This window comes from Drosophila novamexicana, unplaced genomic scaffold (genome assembly GCF_003285875.2).
Source record: "Drosophila novamexicana strain 15010-1031.04,08,12 unplaced genomic scaffold, DnovRS2.1 tig00000870-arrow-arrow-pilon, whole genome shotgun sequence".
Classification (NCBI taxonomy): domain Eukaryota; kingdom Metazoa; phylum Arthropoda; class Insecta; order Diptera; family Drosophilidae; genus Drosophila; species Drosophila novamexicana.
The window spans coordinates 1,320,542-1,337,073 of NW_020824830.1; the positions used below are offsets into that span (position 1 = coordinate 1,320,542).

Here is a 16,532-nt window from a genome sequence, read left to right on the forward strand (position 1 = left end):
GTCAAAATTTGGTCTGAGAAATCGACCATTATCTATAAAACTTACATTGTTCGATTCGGAATCACACGAAAGCTAGAAAGCATACGAATGTACAGGCAAAGTTCCACAGCATTTTTGGCAGCCATTCAGACGCGGGCACTTTTTGCCCGACGTCAAGGAATTTTATATTTTTATTCCCTAAAGAAAAAAGGTTAATAAACTACAGAATAAATTATTTTAATAAATGTGGTTTTCTTTTGATTATAAGCAACCCGACTATGATTATTTTCCGAGCACGGTGAAAGACTCACAAAATGGTGTTCCATTAAAATGTGTTCGCATATAAATTTCACTTTGCAGATATATTTAATTCTTGACATTTTTTGGACATGCGGTTTCTGAATATGTCCAAATATATCGACCAGTTAACACTGGGACTTGCAAGTATCCAATTTGTTTGGTTGCTTTAAAGGTGCGAGCTAGACCTCAAAGTAGTTTATTTTTAAGGTGCACGTGTCCCTTACAAAACTACCTTTGTTGGATTATTCGCAATTTTTCAACCGATTTCGTTCACATCTTAGATGCATCTTGAAAAATATGTTGTTCAGGGAAGTATGTAGCTTTTTACATCAATTGCATAGTTAATTTCTTATAAACTATTTGTTGATCATTATTTTTTTGACGTATTTTGAATGTTTGGCAGTCGTCATTCGATCAAGATTCAATATCGCTCATTTTTGTGTTAATTAAATATGCATAATTATTCGTTATTCATATTATTCGAATTTCATATTCATATCGTATCATTATGAGAGGTATGGTAAGTATGGTAAGTACTTAAAGGAATCTCGAAACCAAGCACAAATTGTCTTTGACTCTTTTACCCTTTTCAATTCAAACGTAGAGATTTCTATTGTTTCTGATTCAATTATCGATTAGTAAAAAAATATATTTATATATATGTAAATGACTGTAGATGAAGAAAACAAAACCATTTGGATACACTATTCTTCACATAGATCAGCCTTGGACGCGCTCAATCCGTTGCTTGGCCTCGTTGGCCGCACACAGTGCCTTGTAGGCTGCCTTCTTGGTCTTGGCAAAGTCGTTGCGGGCCTCGCTCAGTTGGCGCAGCAGGACGCCAACGCGTTTCTGGGCGGCATCCAGAAGGCTGGTCTTATCTATCAGTGACTGCTGGCAGGCCGCGGAGACCTGCTCGGCGCTGTCATGGTTCTCTCTGGACAGCTTTAGGGCAGCGATGAGCAGCTTCATCTCCTCCTGGGCCTGTCGATGTGCTTTGAGTGCCAGCTGGCTGTTGGCCTCCGCTGAGCTCAGCTCTTGTGTCTCCTCTTGCACAATGATCTCTGCCTCACGCACCTCCATCTCCAGCTGCTCGAGCACCTGCTGCTTCCCTGCCAGCACTGCCTCTGCCGCCTTGGCAGCTGCCGCCGCCTTGTCCGCATACTCGTGCTTAATCCGATCGGATGCCACCTTCACCGCATTCGCCATATCATCGTTGGCTTGCTTTGCCTCCAAGGCGGCTTTTATTGCGATGCCAGTGCCGTTGGATTTCGTGTTAATCCTTTTGCTCTTGGGCCGCGGCGTGTCACAACTGGACTCGCTCTTCTCCCCATCTTCCTGATAATGTTCTCTGTCGTCGACGACTTTGCTGTCATGGGACAGCAGGCGCTTGGAGCGCGTGTGTCGAGCCGCTTTTCGCAAATCCCTGCGGGATGAGTAGTCCCGGGCGAATGCTATTTGTGTAACAGACGATATTATGATGAACCACATGATTTGAAAGTATAGTTTCATTTTCCGTATTCACAAAAAGTTTTAACTTTCAGACTTAAAACACAAAAAAGCGCTTGACAGTTGCGGATTATAACAATGAATTCGGAAAGGTCAGCACAATGCTCTATATTTCCATATTTCTGCTCCTCAATATTGGCTGCATATCCCAGAGCTATATCATCCGGCCACGCGAGAAGGTCAGTAGAGCGCCTTGTTTTCATCATGTTCGAATAAAACGCCAACTGTCAGGTTTACAGCAAACGCAACCTCGATATCTATCCAGATCTGGCGCGGATGGATGAGGAAGGTGGCAAAAAAGAAGGCGGCGGCGAGGGACAAGGCTGCGAGGAAAGCAGAAGCCACACTTGCAACAATCCGTTAAGCAAGACCGATCCCAAAGCTAAAGCCTCAAACATTGCACAGAAAGCAGCGCAGGAGGCGAAGGCGGCGAATGACGCACAAATGGCAGCCGCGGACGCTGCTGCCTCGCAGGTGAAAGTGGAGCTCGCCGAGAAGGCGCTTCAGTCGGCACGTGCGGCCGAGGCAGCTCTGGCTGGCAAGCAGCAGATCGTTGAGCAACTGGAGATGGAGCACCACGAGGCGGAGGCTGTTGTCCAGGAGGTGAACAACTCGCTGCACAATACGCAGACGAATGCGGCTGCCGCCAACGATGCCGCCGCCGAGGCACGCAACCAACTGGCCGCCCTCATGCGACTGGTGCAGGCGGCCACCACGAATCTGGCCAACATTGAGAACGTCTCGATGGGTGCGCAACAGGAGCTGGCCGAAAAGACGCAACTGCTGGAAGCGGCCAGGAATCGCGTCGGAAATCTGGCCAACCAGCTGCAGGTGGCCAGACAGGACTTCGAAAAGACCAAGAAGGCTGCCTACAAAGCAGCCTGTGCCGCCGTCGAAGCCAAGCAGAAGGCGCAAAGGAGTCGACGCCTGAGTCCCTACTGAACGGCCGACAGGCCAAGTCTGTGGCAACAACTTTATTGGATTGTTTTGTTTATACTGATGTTAATTATGCATTTATTACATTCAACATGAATATATATTTTTATATTTTTTATGTAGATTATGACAGTCAGAGTATTTCCTACGAACTAGTCTAGATGGGCTACCGAATCGAGAGCTCAAGAGCTGCCCAAAAGACACTTGGCCCAATCTTAACGCGAGGAATAGCGAGACGGAGTTGTCAACAGGTGATTCATAAATTTATTTTAGAGTCTCAACAGGTGAAGATCTGGATACAGACTACAAATATCGTTTCCACTCAATAGGTTCCATGTGATTTGAAAGTATATTCTAAAAAAGTTTTAACTTTCAGACGGCTTGACATTTACATATGAAAACAATGTATTCAGAACGGCCGGCACAATGCTCTATATATCCATATTTCTGCTTCTTAACTGCGGCTGTATATCCCACAGCTATATCATGAGGCCGCGCGAGAAGGTCAGTAGAACTCTCCCTTATGCTAGCTAGGCTTGTAACTAACGTAGGCTGCCAGGCTTACAGCAAACGTCACCTCGTTGTTTATCCAGAAATGGTGCGGCTGGAAGAGGAATCTGGCCGAAGAGAAGGCGGCGGTGGCATGGAGGGCTGTGAGCCCAAGCAGGGCTGTGGCTCCGGTGGCGGCGGGTCGTCGCTCGGTGGCAGCGATCCCAAGACCAAAGCCTCGAACATTGCACAGAAGGCGGCGCAGGAGGCGAAGGCGGCGAATGATGCACAGATGGCAGCCGCGGAAGCGGCTGCATCCCAAGTCAAAATTCAGCTGGCGGAGAAGGCGCTCCAATCGGCGCGTGCGGCCGAGGCAGCTCTGGCGGGCAAGCAGCAAATCATGGAACAATTGGATGGGGAGCACCGCGAGGCGGAGGCTGTCGTTCAGGATGTAAGTAACTCCTTACAGAATACACAGGCGAACGCAGTAGCGGCCAATGATGCGGCCAACGAGGCGAAGACCCAGCTCGGCAAGCTCAAGCAACTGGTGCAGGCATCCATCTCGAATCTGGCCAACATCGAGAACGTCTCGAATGGCGCCCAGCAGGAGCTGGCCGAGAAGACGCAGCTCCTGGAAGCTGCCAAGAATCGGGTGGAGAGCTTGGCCCGCCAGCTAGCCTTGGCCAAGCAGGACTTCGAGAAGACCAAAAAGGCCGCCTACAAAGCAGCCTGTTCGGCGGTCGAGGCCAAGCAGAAGGCGCAAAGGAGTCGACGGCGAACCGGTGAACCCGCACAGGGTTCTCTTTGATTATATACTACAATAAAGATGCACGCTCATATGTTTATTTTCTGCAGGTAAAAACGCCTTACTAACTATTACTCTAAGCTAGCTTGGGTGCCAGAACAGGGGCTGCTCCTATTGAGTCGTCACGTCGAAAGATTGGCTTGGATCGCTAGCGGGATCCACGCTAAGGTCAGCGGGAGGGGTTAACCAGGATAGAACTGGTTTAACTAGATATTATAGTCGTAATATGATTCCCAACAAAGATTTTCAACACGATCTGGTGAAGTGACCGGTTGGGTTAAAAGTGCACATGGATTTTTTCCTGGATATGGATTATGTGTACTATAATCCAATAAGAAGAGCCAATCGCAATGGCTTGCATGGAATAATAAGATCAGTGTATTTCTCCAGAGTAAGCTCCGATGCTGATCAGGAATATATTAGCCGATGTGTGACCTTTTTGCTGCCCTATTCCTTTAGACAAGGTATATGAAAACATAGTCAATGTTGCGTTGAGTGTCCAAATGAGTTTGAACGGAGTCAAAGCTGAATTGCTTGGAATATGCTTCCTCGGAAAGTGTTGCTCCTGTCGCTCATATTGCTGCAGGCGATCAGATTGTTGGATAGCTTTAGCTATGTCGAATCCGACGAGAGGGGCGTTGGGGGAGCAGACAAATCCAGCTTGGACGCAGATTCAAATTCGGTATGCCCACAAGAGGGCTGCTCTCCATCGCAAGCAAGCAGTTTGTTGTCGAGAAGCGACCCCAAGACCAAGGCATCGAACATTGCACAGAAGGCGGCGCAGGAGGCGAGGGCTGCCAGTGATGCACAAATGGCCGCCGCAGAGGCAGCTGCCACGCAGGTCAAGCAGGAGCTGGCCGAGAGGGCGGCTCAATCCGCTCGTGCCGCAGAGGCAGCGCTCGCGGGCAAACAGCAAATTGTGGAGCAACTGCATCAGGAAGTGTCCGAAGCAGATGCCGTCGTCGCAGACATTACCGCATCCCTTCAGAGCACACAGGCCAATGCCAATTCAGCTGCCCAAGCGGCAGCGGAATCGCAGGCGCAGCTCATCCAGATGAAGCGTCTGGTGGCCGCTTTCACGGCGAATCTGGTCAACATTGAGAACGTGGCAAATGGTGCACAGCAGGAGCTGGCCGAAAAGACCCAGCTCCTGGAAGCGGCCAAGAATCGGGTGGAGAGTCTATATCGACAGCTTACGGAAGCCAAGCAGGACTTTGAGAAGACCAAGAAAGCCGCCTACAAGGCCGCCTGTGCAGCAGTCGAGGCCAAGCAAAAGGCCTCCAGAACGCGTCGAATGATCGATCATTGGCACAAGGCCAAGAAATCTTCGAAATACGCTTGTGCAGCCAAAAAGTAGATCTGCTATTGAATTGATTTTTTTTTTTTGTTATATTTTTGTTATGTTATTTATTTGTCCAAGCATGTTTGCGTTTTTGCTTATTGATCACACTTTTTTCTGATTTATAATTGTATTTTCATAAAAAATAACCTTGCCTTAACCTTTTATGAAATTATGAAGGCCAGGGGTTAGGAATAGTGAAATCGTGAGCTTTGAATTTCCGTTAATATTTGACATTTTGCCTAACATTTCCCCACTTGGGCTTGTGCACAATTATTCAAATAGGGAAATATTAACAGCGAGCATTGCAGTAACTGTACGCTAACATTTCCCTACCCCATCGTGTGTGTGAAAACAAAAACGCGTTGCTGGGCTGTTGTAACAAAAGACATAAGAAAATAAAGTTATTCGAATGTTTGTTGCACACTAACGTAAATAAGAAACATATATAACGATTACGCTTACGTTATTTTGGGCTCTTGTGTGGCAGTGCTGCCCATAAGTTGGGCACATAACAGCTGATTAAGCCAGCGATGGGCAGCACTCTGGTAACAGCTGTGAGTTACAAAAGCAGCCGGCAAATTGTTATTTTTATTTACATTTAAAGTGCGCGCAATTATATAAAAAAAGTTCCTTTAAAATGTTAGTTAGTAAAGTAAAGTACATACAAGCGCTTGGCGTACGCTGCAGCAGCTCGCACTATGTGACAACACCAATATTCTACGTTAATGCAGGTGAGCAGGAAACTCGTGTGTATTAAATAACAGTCCGATTGGAACTGATGCGAATTCTTTTGCTCAGCTCCACACATTGGGCATCTCTACTCGGCGGTTATAGCCGATGCGCATTGCCGATACCAGCGACTGCGGCACCCGGAACGCAAGGTGCGTCTCTGCACGGGCACGGATGAGCACGGCACAAAGATTCAACAGGCGGCAGCTGCGCACAAGGTGCCCGTGGGCCAGTACTGCGATGAGGTGTCGGCGCGTTATCGTGACGTGTTTAGGGCAGCGGGTATAGAACACGATGATTTCATACGCACCACCGAGCAGCGACACAAACAGGCTGTGGCACACTTCTGGGTTAGTTGAAAGGGCTGCCCATTGCTTGCACTAGGTCCAATGATCAGCTTATAATCTCCACAGCACAGATTGCAGTCGAGGGGTCATATCTATTCGGCGGCCTACAGCGGTTGGTACTGCGTATCGGATGAAACCTTTCTGACTGAGTCGCAGCTGCGCCTTGACGCGACCAGTGGCACACGCTACTCATTGGAATCGGGTCATCCGGTGGAGTGGACTGAGGAAACGAATTACATGTTTCGCTTGAGCCAATTCCAAGACGATGTGCGTCATTGGGTTCAGCAGGAAGCGTGCATACGTCCAGCCAAGTTCCAAAAGATTCTGCTCGATACGCTCAGTGAGCCGCTGCCCGACGTGTCCGTTTCCCGGCCCGCGAATCGTGTCCACTGGGCCATACCCGTACCAAATGATGACACCCAAACCGTGTACGTCTGGCTAGATGCTCTGATTAACTATCTCAGCTCCCTTGGCTATCCCAACGAACAGGTATGCAAACACCAGTTTGCAGTCACTCTCAATGTTAATCCCTTCCTTTTGATCCATTTGTGCCTTTTGTAGTATCTAGCCGATTGGCCGCCCGCACAGCAAATCATTGGCAAGGACATACTTAAATTCCACGGCATTTATTGGCCCGCCTTTTTGCTGGCCGCCGGTCTGGCGCCGCCGCAGCAGCTACATGTGCACTCGCACTGGACAGTGGATGGTCAGAAGATGTCCAAAAGCAAGCACAATGTTGTTGATCCCGTGCAGGCAGCCCAACAGTATACCATGGAGGGTCTGCGTTACTTTCTGCTGCGCGAGGGCGTGGCACACAGCGATGGCAGTAAGTAATCCCACCTAAAAGAACTGAGAACCTTTTGTTCTTTGCGGCTGCTGAGCTCGCAATATGTCAGACAGAATGACAAAAAGCAGCCTGCGGTTACTACAAGAGCTTACTTCATTGTATCAGCAAGCGCAGCTGTTGATGGAGCAGTCAACCCTGCTGGCCAGCTCCCGCTAGACTGGGGTGGGCTGGGCTGGGCTGAGCACCAGCAAAACACAACATCTATATGCATACATATATAGCTCTGTGTATGCAAATATGGACCTCCTTCGTCATTTTGCTGATTTCGTTAGTTTTGCTCGTACCTTAGTTGAATTTGCATTTCAATTTGATGCCAAAGCAGCAGGGAAAAACTTTTTGGTCTGGTGCAGGGGCTGTCGCTGCTGCTGCTGCTGCTGCTGCTGATGTTGTTGCTGCCAAACCGACATTTGTTTATTTGCTTGCAAAGTTTTTGTATCTTGAACTTGGCTTAAGATTTGCGCATTTGCATAAGAGCACCCCTGGCTGAAGCCCGAGGCTGGGGCCCCACTCGTCTGTCTGTCCAAAGTTTCAAAGCTTATGCAAGTTTCAGCCAGATATGATTAGTTTGTCGTTTGTCTTCCTCCACTCCCAGTTGCTCTTTAATTGTTAGTTCTCTGTCAGCCGTAAAAGTCATTTGAAAGCAGCCATCACACGGCATAATGAACTCTAATGCCGAAATGAGCTGATGCTGATCTTTAATCTATTATCAGCTTGTGGGCAGCTTTGTGAAAGCATGGCCATTGACAAGAAACTAATTCCAATTGTTTTGTTTGCAACCAGGCTGGCTGATGGACACCCTGCATTGGCCGTCAGACGCACTCACATAATTTTGCCAAAAGCAATTAACACGCCTCGACGCGCGCCCAGAAGTCATTAAAATCAATTTTAGGCCTAGTTTTTGTTATAATTGTTGTTGCTGCTGTTGCTTGTCACGCCCACATTTGATGCGATTTGATTGATTCCATAACCTTTTCGACATTCAATTTGCATAAATGGACGCCGCCGATTCGCAATCTTAATGGCCAACGAGCTTCTGTTTGGCAGGAATTTAAATTTTATTTTCAATTATTACCGACTTTGCCGGTTTTCAGGTTTCAGGCCCGGGCCACGCCCTCACCTTTATTCAATTTGCCTCAACAGTTTTTGGTTGATGAGTTTCAGGTCTTTGGGGCAGCTGCTCAGGGTTGATTTTCTTTATTTTTTTTTTGTTGTTTCGCCTGTTGCCTTGCGGCTAATTTAATTGCATTTTTTATTGCATTTTGCGCGTGTTTCGTTAATATTGTGCATATTAAGAGAAAGCGGCGGGAAATTTGCAAAAAAAAAAAATTCGGCAACTGCGCAATATTCAATTATGCAATTTTGAGCTGTGCTTTTTTTTTTTTTTTTGTGGAAAGTAATTGAATATTGACTATATGATTTCAGGGAACTGCTGAAGCTTTGCGCCAAACCCACACATAATCGCTTTCTGTGACATTCAGCTCGCGGCCAATGAGGCAAACATTTCCATCACATCGCAATAAGTTTTGCATGGCGAACGCTTATTCCCGACGGCGCTGCTGATGGACGACATCCGGTTCCATCAGCTAACAGCATTTGAGCGCGTTTTTATGACGACTGACGACAACCGTCAACAGGGCCGCAATCAGCGGCATTAGGGGCAACATCATTAAGTGCACAACTTTTCATTGCCATTGCCAACAATTTAATATTGAAATTCTGTCACGACAGTCGCTGCACTCGCCGCCGGCTCACTTCCGTCCGCCACTGTCAAAGCTGTCCGGCTGCTGCTGTTGCTGCTGCTGTGACAGCGTAACTGCATTTGGCCAAAGTGTCCGGGCGACTGCTGACGAAGTGCTACAAAACCCCGCCAAGCTTTATAGAATTGCAGAAAGAATACGCGCAAATAAATGGAGCTCAGCTGAGCTAAACTGATGCGATTCCCCAAAGGCGTTAGTCAGCAGTTAAGCATCAAGCACTTTCATAAGGATTCGCCGTTTCAAGGACCTGCCAAGCTTAAATTGTGGTGTGGGAACAGCTTATAAATTAATGTCATTCATATGTGCACATTGTCAGCTGCTGTCCCAACTTCCAGCTATAATTTTAATGTTTCTGTTTAAGTTGCCGCATTAGCGCTAAGGGCATGCCATTAAATGTTTTCAATTTCTTTGCCTATCGCTAATCGGCGCCATATTTTACCCTGAAGCCATAGCATGGGGATTTATTATAAGTTAGCAATATCTTCAGTCCAATCGCGACACTTTTACGGAAAAGAGGTTAAAGCGCCTCTATGGGGAGCTTAGCATAAGTGACGCCTGCGGGATATTTTAAACTGAGCACTATCTTTTAAACTATATATTATTACGCTTGCAATTAGGATGATATGTATTGTAGGGCACTTCAGACGAAGACTCTTGTTATAAAAACAAACATTTAAAGTTAAATATCTTCAAACATCCTCTCGCCCTGCCATGCCAAACGCGCCTGAGCTTTAAGCCAGCTTCTGTCTGACTCGCCCGGAGCGTCTTTGCATGTAAAACTGTTAAAATATTTGACGGCGACACTTGTCAGGCTGACGCTGCCTTGCCCCGCGGCAAACTTGCCACAGAGTTTCAGCAGAGTGTTGCTGCAACACTTTGAGTGTAATGTAATTTGCAAGAGGCACATACAGACAACACATTGCGGCATTTCGGGGCAAGGTTAGTTGGCGGCAGATGCCACAGCTGCAGCGAGCAGTAGCAGGAAAAGACAAGCGTCATTAAGGCAAAAGTCGGAAAATTAACGAATGTGCCACATAAGGAATTAATATTTTTGGTTATGGCAATAAAAAATGGACAAGCATTTGTCTTAGCACCTGCCGCTGTCTTGTGCGGCAGTCACGTGCACTTGTGCAACATGTGCAGAACATTGTTGAAATTACGAAAGTTGTGGCATGTGCTGTTGCACCTGCCACTGTATGCGTCCCAAAGGACCTAAGTGCACCGCCTGTCGGAGCCAGCAACAGAGAGCTGCGATTTGTAGTTGCACACGTAAGCAGTTAAAAGCAACATGGCCCGGCCGGCCGAGTTGGCCGTATTGCGATTACGATTTTGATTGCGATTGCCATGACTGATGCGACACGTGCTAGGGGTCTTCTGCCTTTCGCGATTTACGCATTAAAAGCTAACGCCAGTTGACATAATTCCCAGCCAAATGGGTCGACTGAGGCTTAAGTCTATTTCGCATTGACATCTGAAATTGATTTACACCGAATGCAATTTACAACCCGAAAACTCATTGCTCTTGCATTGAAAATCAAATGCTGCTGCTCCTCTGAAAATTCAATTCAACACTCGTTTGAGTAAATTGCATAAATTTCTAATAATCAGCGTGGCGAAGGGCATGCCTGACTATAATAAAACACATGCAGCAGCAGCGCAGCTTAGAGAAGAGACTTTGAATATTCTCATGAGAGCGAAAGTTATAAATAGAGCGAAGAGTGTGTGTAGCCAGTCAAACGATGCAGAATCCAACACAAAAAAGAATTGAATATCCAGATATATCTGAGAGCTTTAAGGAGAGAGAGTGAAAGAGAGAGAGAGGGAGAGAGAGAGAGAGACAGAGGGAATCTGAGCATACATTCAAAGTATATTTGTTTATGTTCAAGTATCTATAAATGAACACTTAGTTTTTTGGTAAAACTATGAAAAATAAAACACTATGAAAGTAAAACAATTCAATAAAAGACTGAGAGAGAGGGAGGGAGAGAGAAAAGAGAATTCCTTCCTATGCAAGCCGAGGAAAGTAGAAGGAGAGAGAGAAAGGGATTGTGTGAGAGAGTGAGAGAGAGATACATTTATGTTGTCTGTAAATTGTTTGAGAATTCAAGAAGATACCTAGATGTATTTCACGTCAGACTGATAACTTGTAGATATATAAGTTGTTCTTAAAGAAAGTAACCATATTCCCCTATTTCATACAGGGTATCCTCCGGCTGTTTAGCATTGTGCTCCAACATATTCATTTGTTCCGCAACAAGAGCCTCGTTGTATACGTATTTATATGTGTGTGTATAAATGTGCATGCACACTCACGATACTTTTGGCATTCAAATTCAGTAGGTTGGCAACTTGACTTCGCAAAAAGTTGTGCACCAGCAGCGACAATACAATTGCATTAATGATGTGGAGCGCACAGAAGCAGGCCACACATTTGGCAGCTGCAGTTGCGTGGCCAAAACTCACACACACACTCACACACACACACACACACACACCCGCACAGCCATGCAGGTGTAATGCGCATGCATATGCATTCGAGCACACGACAGCTGCTCACCTTCCGGTGCTGTGCTCAAGTTCTTGGCAGGGAAACGCAAATCTCTGAACTGCGAAACCACATCAAATTTTATGCATATTTGAATAACAAGTGCAATTGTTGTTGTTGTTGGCGGCAGCTTTCAGTGCGGTGCACTGCACGCATTCTTCTAGTTGAATCGACACGATGATTTGCACTGGTCGAAACTAATTAGCCTAGGAATTTAATTTAAATCAAAAGCAACCGCCAATCAAAAAGCACACATTTCTGAAATTGATTGCGTGCAACAGCTGCGGCCAATGCGCCAAATTCTTAATTACCAATAACAGCTGTTGCCAAGTGGAGTCAGCAGCCCATTTGTTGCGCCAGAAATGGTCAAAATATTCTATCTAGCCAGCATTGATTAGTGGTCATTATTGGGTTTGCGACTCGTTTGCTTCATGGAAATCAAATTTCATAGTGTGTACAGTGAAAACTCTCTTGGGTGGCCAGCAATCGTTGGGCAATGTTTGAAATGTGTTTGGCTAATAGAGGGTAATACGACATGTTTCATAATAGTTTGAGAGGAGAGAAGAGTCCGTCCAAGAGGGCTGTTAGGCGAGTTTTCACTGTGTTTTCAATTAGCGTTGCATGCTAAATTCAGATTTGTCAGTTGATCCAAATCGAAATAGTTGCCACTTGCTCTAGCTGCAGCTCTTGCCAGCTCTTGCCCCAAACGCAGGTGAATCAATACTGGACTGCACAGGTTGCATAAGCGGTTTTGAACGCATTTGTTCAGATAATGATGTCCGTAATTATGTCCAGCGCAATGATCCGTAACTATTATTCTCGCTCTTGCTGGGCACATTGTGCATTTGTTAAAGGTAAACATTGCACCCACATTGCTAATGGCTGTCCATTTATTTATTTATTTATTTGGCATTGCCTTTAGTCTTTCTGCCATCCGGAAAAGCGTATCAACTGTGTCCAGTAGTTAGTGATCGAAGAGCGGATACCCTATGATTATCTTATACCATAAATGGTGGCATTTATTGAACACATAATTGAATCTCTTCGTTGCGGGATAGTGGGTAAAACGGATATATAAAAGCTGCGCAATTATATATATTGAAATAAAAGCATGAAAAGCCTATCTAACAAAGAATCTGCCTTGTCTTGATCTTTCAGACATGATTCTATTTATAAATCGGATAATGTCCGACACTTATATTACACACCCAAAATACTTATAAATACAAGCTACAGCTATGCATATACCCACTTACATTTAAGGTCTAGGGCATGTCGTGCGCGCTGTACGAATGGTTTACACGGCTTAAATACATTGCTCCACTAAGCGACTTAAAATATTTGTAGCAGATTCTTTTTTTAAATGCGATTTTCAAACGAAACTGTGGCAACAACATTTATATGTTCATAGTTGTAAACTCGCTGCTGTACAGAAACATGTATGCAGTCTGTGGCGACCCTTTCGATTATAGTCATTCGGATTTGTTCTTGCATTCGTATTTGTTTCCCTTGTCGTATTTACTTAGCGTAAGTTTATCTGGCGAACAACCTTTGAATTTAGCAGACAGCGTATATTATGCCCTGAACCCTGAACCCTGAACATTGAAAATGAGTAAAGGGGGTTTCGTGCAAATGTAGAAGAAATAAATATAAATATATATATATATATTTTCCTGCTCATCATAAATAGCCTTGTCGATAGAAAATTTATCCCTAATGGAAAGAAATCGATAAGAGTCGATATTAAGCACCGCTGGGAGCCTATAGAGCTAAAGACTTCGGATTTGGTATAAAAGAAAGAATTCACTTGTCGGATGCGGCATGCGTTCCTGGCTTAGGGTATCCCTAAGTCGGGCACTCCCGACTGGAGCACGCTAACTTGTTTGTTTTGACATTTGTGTTGTTCTAATCCCCTTAATGGACAATCAGTATGGCAGGAGCCCATGTGGCTGGCAGTTAGAAACAAAATGTTTGCCATTGCAGCTTAGTTAGCTGACGATAAAGTGACATCACTCATACGCCATGTTTCACCCCCAAAGCCGTGATGTGCTCTAATGAGCAGCAAAGAGCTGCGAGACACAAACGTTTAGAAGTCTTTTTACCGCTAGTTGTAGTATTTTTTTTCAATCTGGTTAACATTTTTGATCCGTTGCAGATTATAGTCATGTGAAGGCGCTGCGCATATTAAACTCGGAGCTGGCGGACACTTTGGGAAATTTGTTGTCGCGTGCGTGTGCCAAGTCGCTGAATCCACAACAGATTTATCCGGAGCCGCATGTCGAGCACTTGCCACATCTGCTGCACGACGTGGATGCTGCCAAGCGGTTGCAGGAGGCGCTGCTGCAGCTGGAGGGTAAGCCAGCTAGCTTGTCATTTTAATATTTAAGCAGCAGCTCCGAAGTGGCTAAGTGGAGTTTGTAGCCTTCATGTCGCTAGCAAGCACACTTCCGGGCAATAACTATGCGACAAGTGCACTTGCTAGTGCGGCCAGCCAGAGAACTGTAAAGTAATGCCCTCTATTTCCATTTGCATTCACAGGGCGCTGTGAGCAGCACTACGAAGGCAATCACTTCCACTTGGTGGCGGACACGGCCATTGCAGCGCTGCATGCGGCCAACAATTTCTTTGAGTGCGCCAAGCCCTGGGAGCTGAAGGCTGGCGGCAGCTCACCCAATCCACCACGCCTTCAGACAATAATCGCGATGACAATGGACGCGTTGCGGCTTTGTGGCATTGTGTTGCAGCCAATGATGCCGCAGCTGACCAGCCGCCTGCTCGATAAGCTAAACGTGCCCACTTCGCAGCGCAGCTGGCGTCATTTGCAGGAGAGCTTCGCCACGACCACGACCAGCACTGACGGCGTGCACAAGAATCGCCAGCTGGATGAGCAGAGCAGTGCACACTTATTCCAGCGCATTTTGGAACATCAGAATAAACCAGCCGAGCAGCAGCAGCAGCAACAGTCTCTGTCGCACGTCAAGCGCACCCAATCAAAAAAGGAGCGCAAGACAACAACGAGAATGTCTTGACTGTCCGGGCTGGCACGTAGCTAACGTAATAAACTGTAGCCAAACTCGAGTAGTTACTCAACTCTTAACTCTCCACTGAATATTTTCATTTGGCTGCGCATTGTGACATTTATGAATTGGGTTCTGTGGCACGCTGCGTATGCTTAATCTAAATAGCCCACCCAAGTGGCCACAAATCAAAATCCAAGCAGCACGCAACTGGGCCCATTCTATTCAGTGGCACTAACCAGGGGTTCCACTTGGCCCGACGCTCATTAAAATCCACTTAATTATGCGCCAAGAGCGGAATTGCCTAGACCGATACAAGGATCTGTTTCGCAGCTCGCATTCCGGTCGAATATCAGCGGCCATATTTTGTTATTTATTACATATAATTGAGATTCGTTCAGGTGCTCGAGCGTTATTTATGTTCCGTTTGCCAAGTGATAAAACAGCTGCGCTGCTTTTAGAGTGTTTAATAATGTGATCTAGAGGGAAAACTGTTTAATTAGTCCCCAGTCAGGCGACTGACGGCCATAGTGGCATGTTAATTTGTTTTAATTTGCCAAAGCCGTCAAGGAAACAAAGGAAAACTAATGAAAAGTGTGCGCCAAATGAGAATAAATGACATTGAAGGCAGTCCAAGCGACTTGAAATGCATTTAACGTCTTATTAAATATTGCAAGTAAGTGGCCTTTTAGTTGACCTGCAGCAACAACAACAGAATCAACAACAACAACAGCAGCAATAACAAGCTGCCAGTGCTGATTAGCTCAAGCCAAGCGTACAGCAGCAATCGAACGTTACGTATACGCCACATGTACGCCAAAACGTCTGCTGTAGCCAGTTGCTGGCAAACAATAATGCGAGTGGATGCCGCCGACCAGTGTCCCGTGTGACCAAGCCCTTTGCTGGCCATAAGCTCCGTCTGCCAATTAGTAAAGTCTGGCGCTCCGCACAGGTAGCCAGGTGATTTCGTGTGTGTGCGCGTAGATCCTGCGCCTGATAGCCCACCTGCATGGTTTGGCCACGATTTTAGGGCTTTCGCAATTTTCCCATTTGTTTGCAACCAGGCGCATATTTGTGTAAACACATTTTAAGTGAGTCTAATTAGCGAAATATACAGATACCAGATTGTGCTCCCACAGGCACTCCCACGTTAAAGTTTTGATGTTTGCGCTCGTTTTCGATGTTCTCTAAACAACAGACTTTGTTGCACGGCATTTGCAGTTGGCTAAAATGCTGTTGCTCATTTGGGCAGACAATTGCAATCAATTTTATAAACGATATAAATGAAGCCTTTTTAAGACCTTTGTGAAATTAAAGTGCGCTCTTCGGGTGTATTTTTGATATGCCGAATATTAAATACTCTCAAGGACATACAATTTTTCGAATATGTGAGGAAAATTGTGAAGCACGTGGTCGCTTAGTTGGGCTACTTAGCTTAGTTAACTACTTAAAGAAACATCTTCTCATATAGCTATATGATATAGTAGTCTGTTTGTTTGTTTGGTTAAGATATTTTGAAAAGTAAACAAGTAAGAGGTTCTAGTCGGGAGCTCCCGACTTGGGGATACCCTGAACCCTCTTCTTCCAACATCACATATATATATATATATTCTATTTTAAAGGCTATATGTCAAGTTTGGCGACTCTAGCTCTTATTATTTACCAAAATTGCCCAAAAAACAGGATATCGATATAGATTTTTATCGATTGCTTGGAAACGGAGCAAGTTATCGAGTATCGGAAACAAACTCGATCTGCGCGGGAACTAGTAGCACCTACATCTAAAATTGCAAGTCTCTAGCTCTTATAGGTTCTGAGATCCTTGCGTTCATACATACGGACGCACGGACGGACAGACAGACGGACATGGCTAGATCGACTCGGCTATTGATGCTGATCAAGAATATATATACTTTATGGGGTCGGAGTT

At 45.7% G+C, this 16,532-nt stretch overlaps 5 protein-coding genes across 9 annotated transcripts; 4 read left to right on the forward strand and 1 right to left on the reverse strand.

Moving 5' to 3' along the window:
* Window positions 1-903: 903 nt before the first annotated feature.
* Window positions 904-1,814, reverse strand: LOC115764748. Its single transcript, XM_030707967.1, has one exon. It carries the CDS (start codon window positions 1,789-1,791, stop codon window positions 1,000-1,002), a length of 792 nt encoding a protein of 263 aa, XP_030563827.1. The 5' UTR covers window positions 1,792-1,814; the 3' UTR covers window positions 904-999.
* An 11-nt stretch (window positions 1,815-1,825) lies between these two features.
* LOC115764747 lies at window positions 1,826-2,907 on the forward strand. 3 transcript variants are annotated; one of them, XR_004018040.1, is made up of 3 exons: window positions 1,826-1,967; window positions 2,028-2,789; window positions 2,848-2,907. XR_004018040.1 is itself a non-coding variant. In XM_030707965.1 (2 exons), the coding sequence occupies exons 1-2, from the start codon at window positions 1,867-1,869 to the stop codon at window positions 2,728-2,730; spliced, it is 804 nt and encodes a 267-aa protein (XP_030563825.1). In that variant the 5' UTR covers window positions 1,826-1,866; the 3' UTR covers window positions 2,731-2,816. The 3 variants fall into 3 exon arrangements, 2 of the variants coding, with proteins under 2 accessions (XP_030563825.1, XP_030563826.1); XM_030707965.1 differs by lacking the exon at window positions 2,848-2,907 and having other exon boundaries at window positions 2,028-2,816; XM_030707966.1 differs by lacking the exon at window positions 2,848-2,907 and having other exon boundaries at window positions 1,828-1,967; window positions 2,020-2,814.
* Window positions 2,899-4,056, forward strand: LOC115764746 (uncharacterized protein CG45076-like). The gene is made up of 3 exons (XM_030707964.1): window positions 2,899-2,975; window positions 3,101-3,228; window positions 3,284-4,056. Exons 2-3 carry the CDS (start codon window positions 3,151-3,153, stop codon window positions 4,019-4,021), a joined length of 816 nt encoding a protein of 271 aa, XP_030563824.1. The 5' UTR covers window positions 2,899-2,975; window positions 3,101-3,150; the 3' UTR covers window positions 4,022-4,056.
* A 474-nt stretch (window positions 4,057-4,530) lies between these two features.
* LOC115764705 (tol-Pal system protein TolA-like) lies at window positions 4,531-5,423 on the forward strand. Its single transcript, XM_030707903.1, has one exon. The coding sequence runs from the start codon at window positions 4,560-4,562 to the stop codon at window positions 5,373-5,375; it is 816 nt and encodes a 271-aa protein (XP_030563763.1). The 5' UTR covers window positions 4,531-4,559; the 3' UTR covers window positions 5,376-5,423.
* Window positions 5,424-5,910: 487 nt separating this feature from the next.
* Window positions 5,911-14,673, forward strand: LOC115764647 (methionine--tRNA ligase, mitochondrial). Of its 3 annotated transcripts, XM_030707820.1 has the most exons (6): window positions 5,913-6,091; window positions 6,159-6,439; window positions 6,503-6,925; window positions 6,998-7,262; window positions 13,741-13,938; window positions 14,124-14,673. In XM_030707820.1, the coding sequence occupies exons 1-6, from the start codon at window positions 5,998-6,000 to the stop codon at window positions 14,612-14,614; spliced, it is 1,752 nt and encodes a 583-aa protein (XP_030563680.1). In that variant the 5' UTR covers window positions 5,913-5,997; the 3' UTR covers window positions 14,615-14,673. The 3 variants fall into 3 exon arrangements, with proteins under 3 accessions (XP_030563682.1, XP_030563680.1, XP_030563681.1); XM_030707822.1 differs by lacking the exons at window positions 13,741-13,938; window positions 14,124-14,673 and adding an exon at window positions 8,706-8,782 and having other exon boundaries at window positions 5,911-6,091; XM_030707821.1 differs by lacking the exon at window positions 5,913-6,091 and having other exon boundaries at window positions 6,299-6,439; window positions 6,508-6,925.
* Window positions 14,674-16,532: the final 1,859 nt, after the last annotated feature.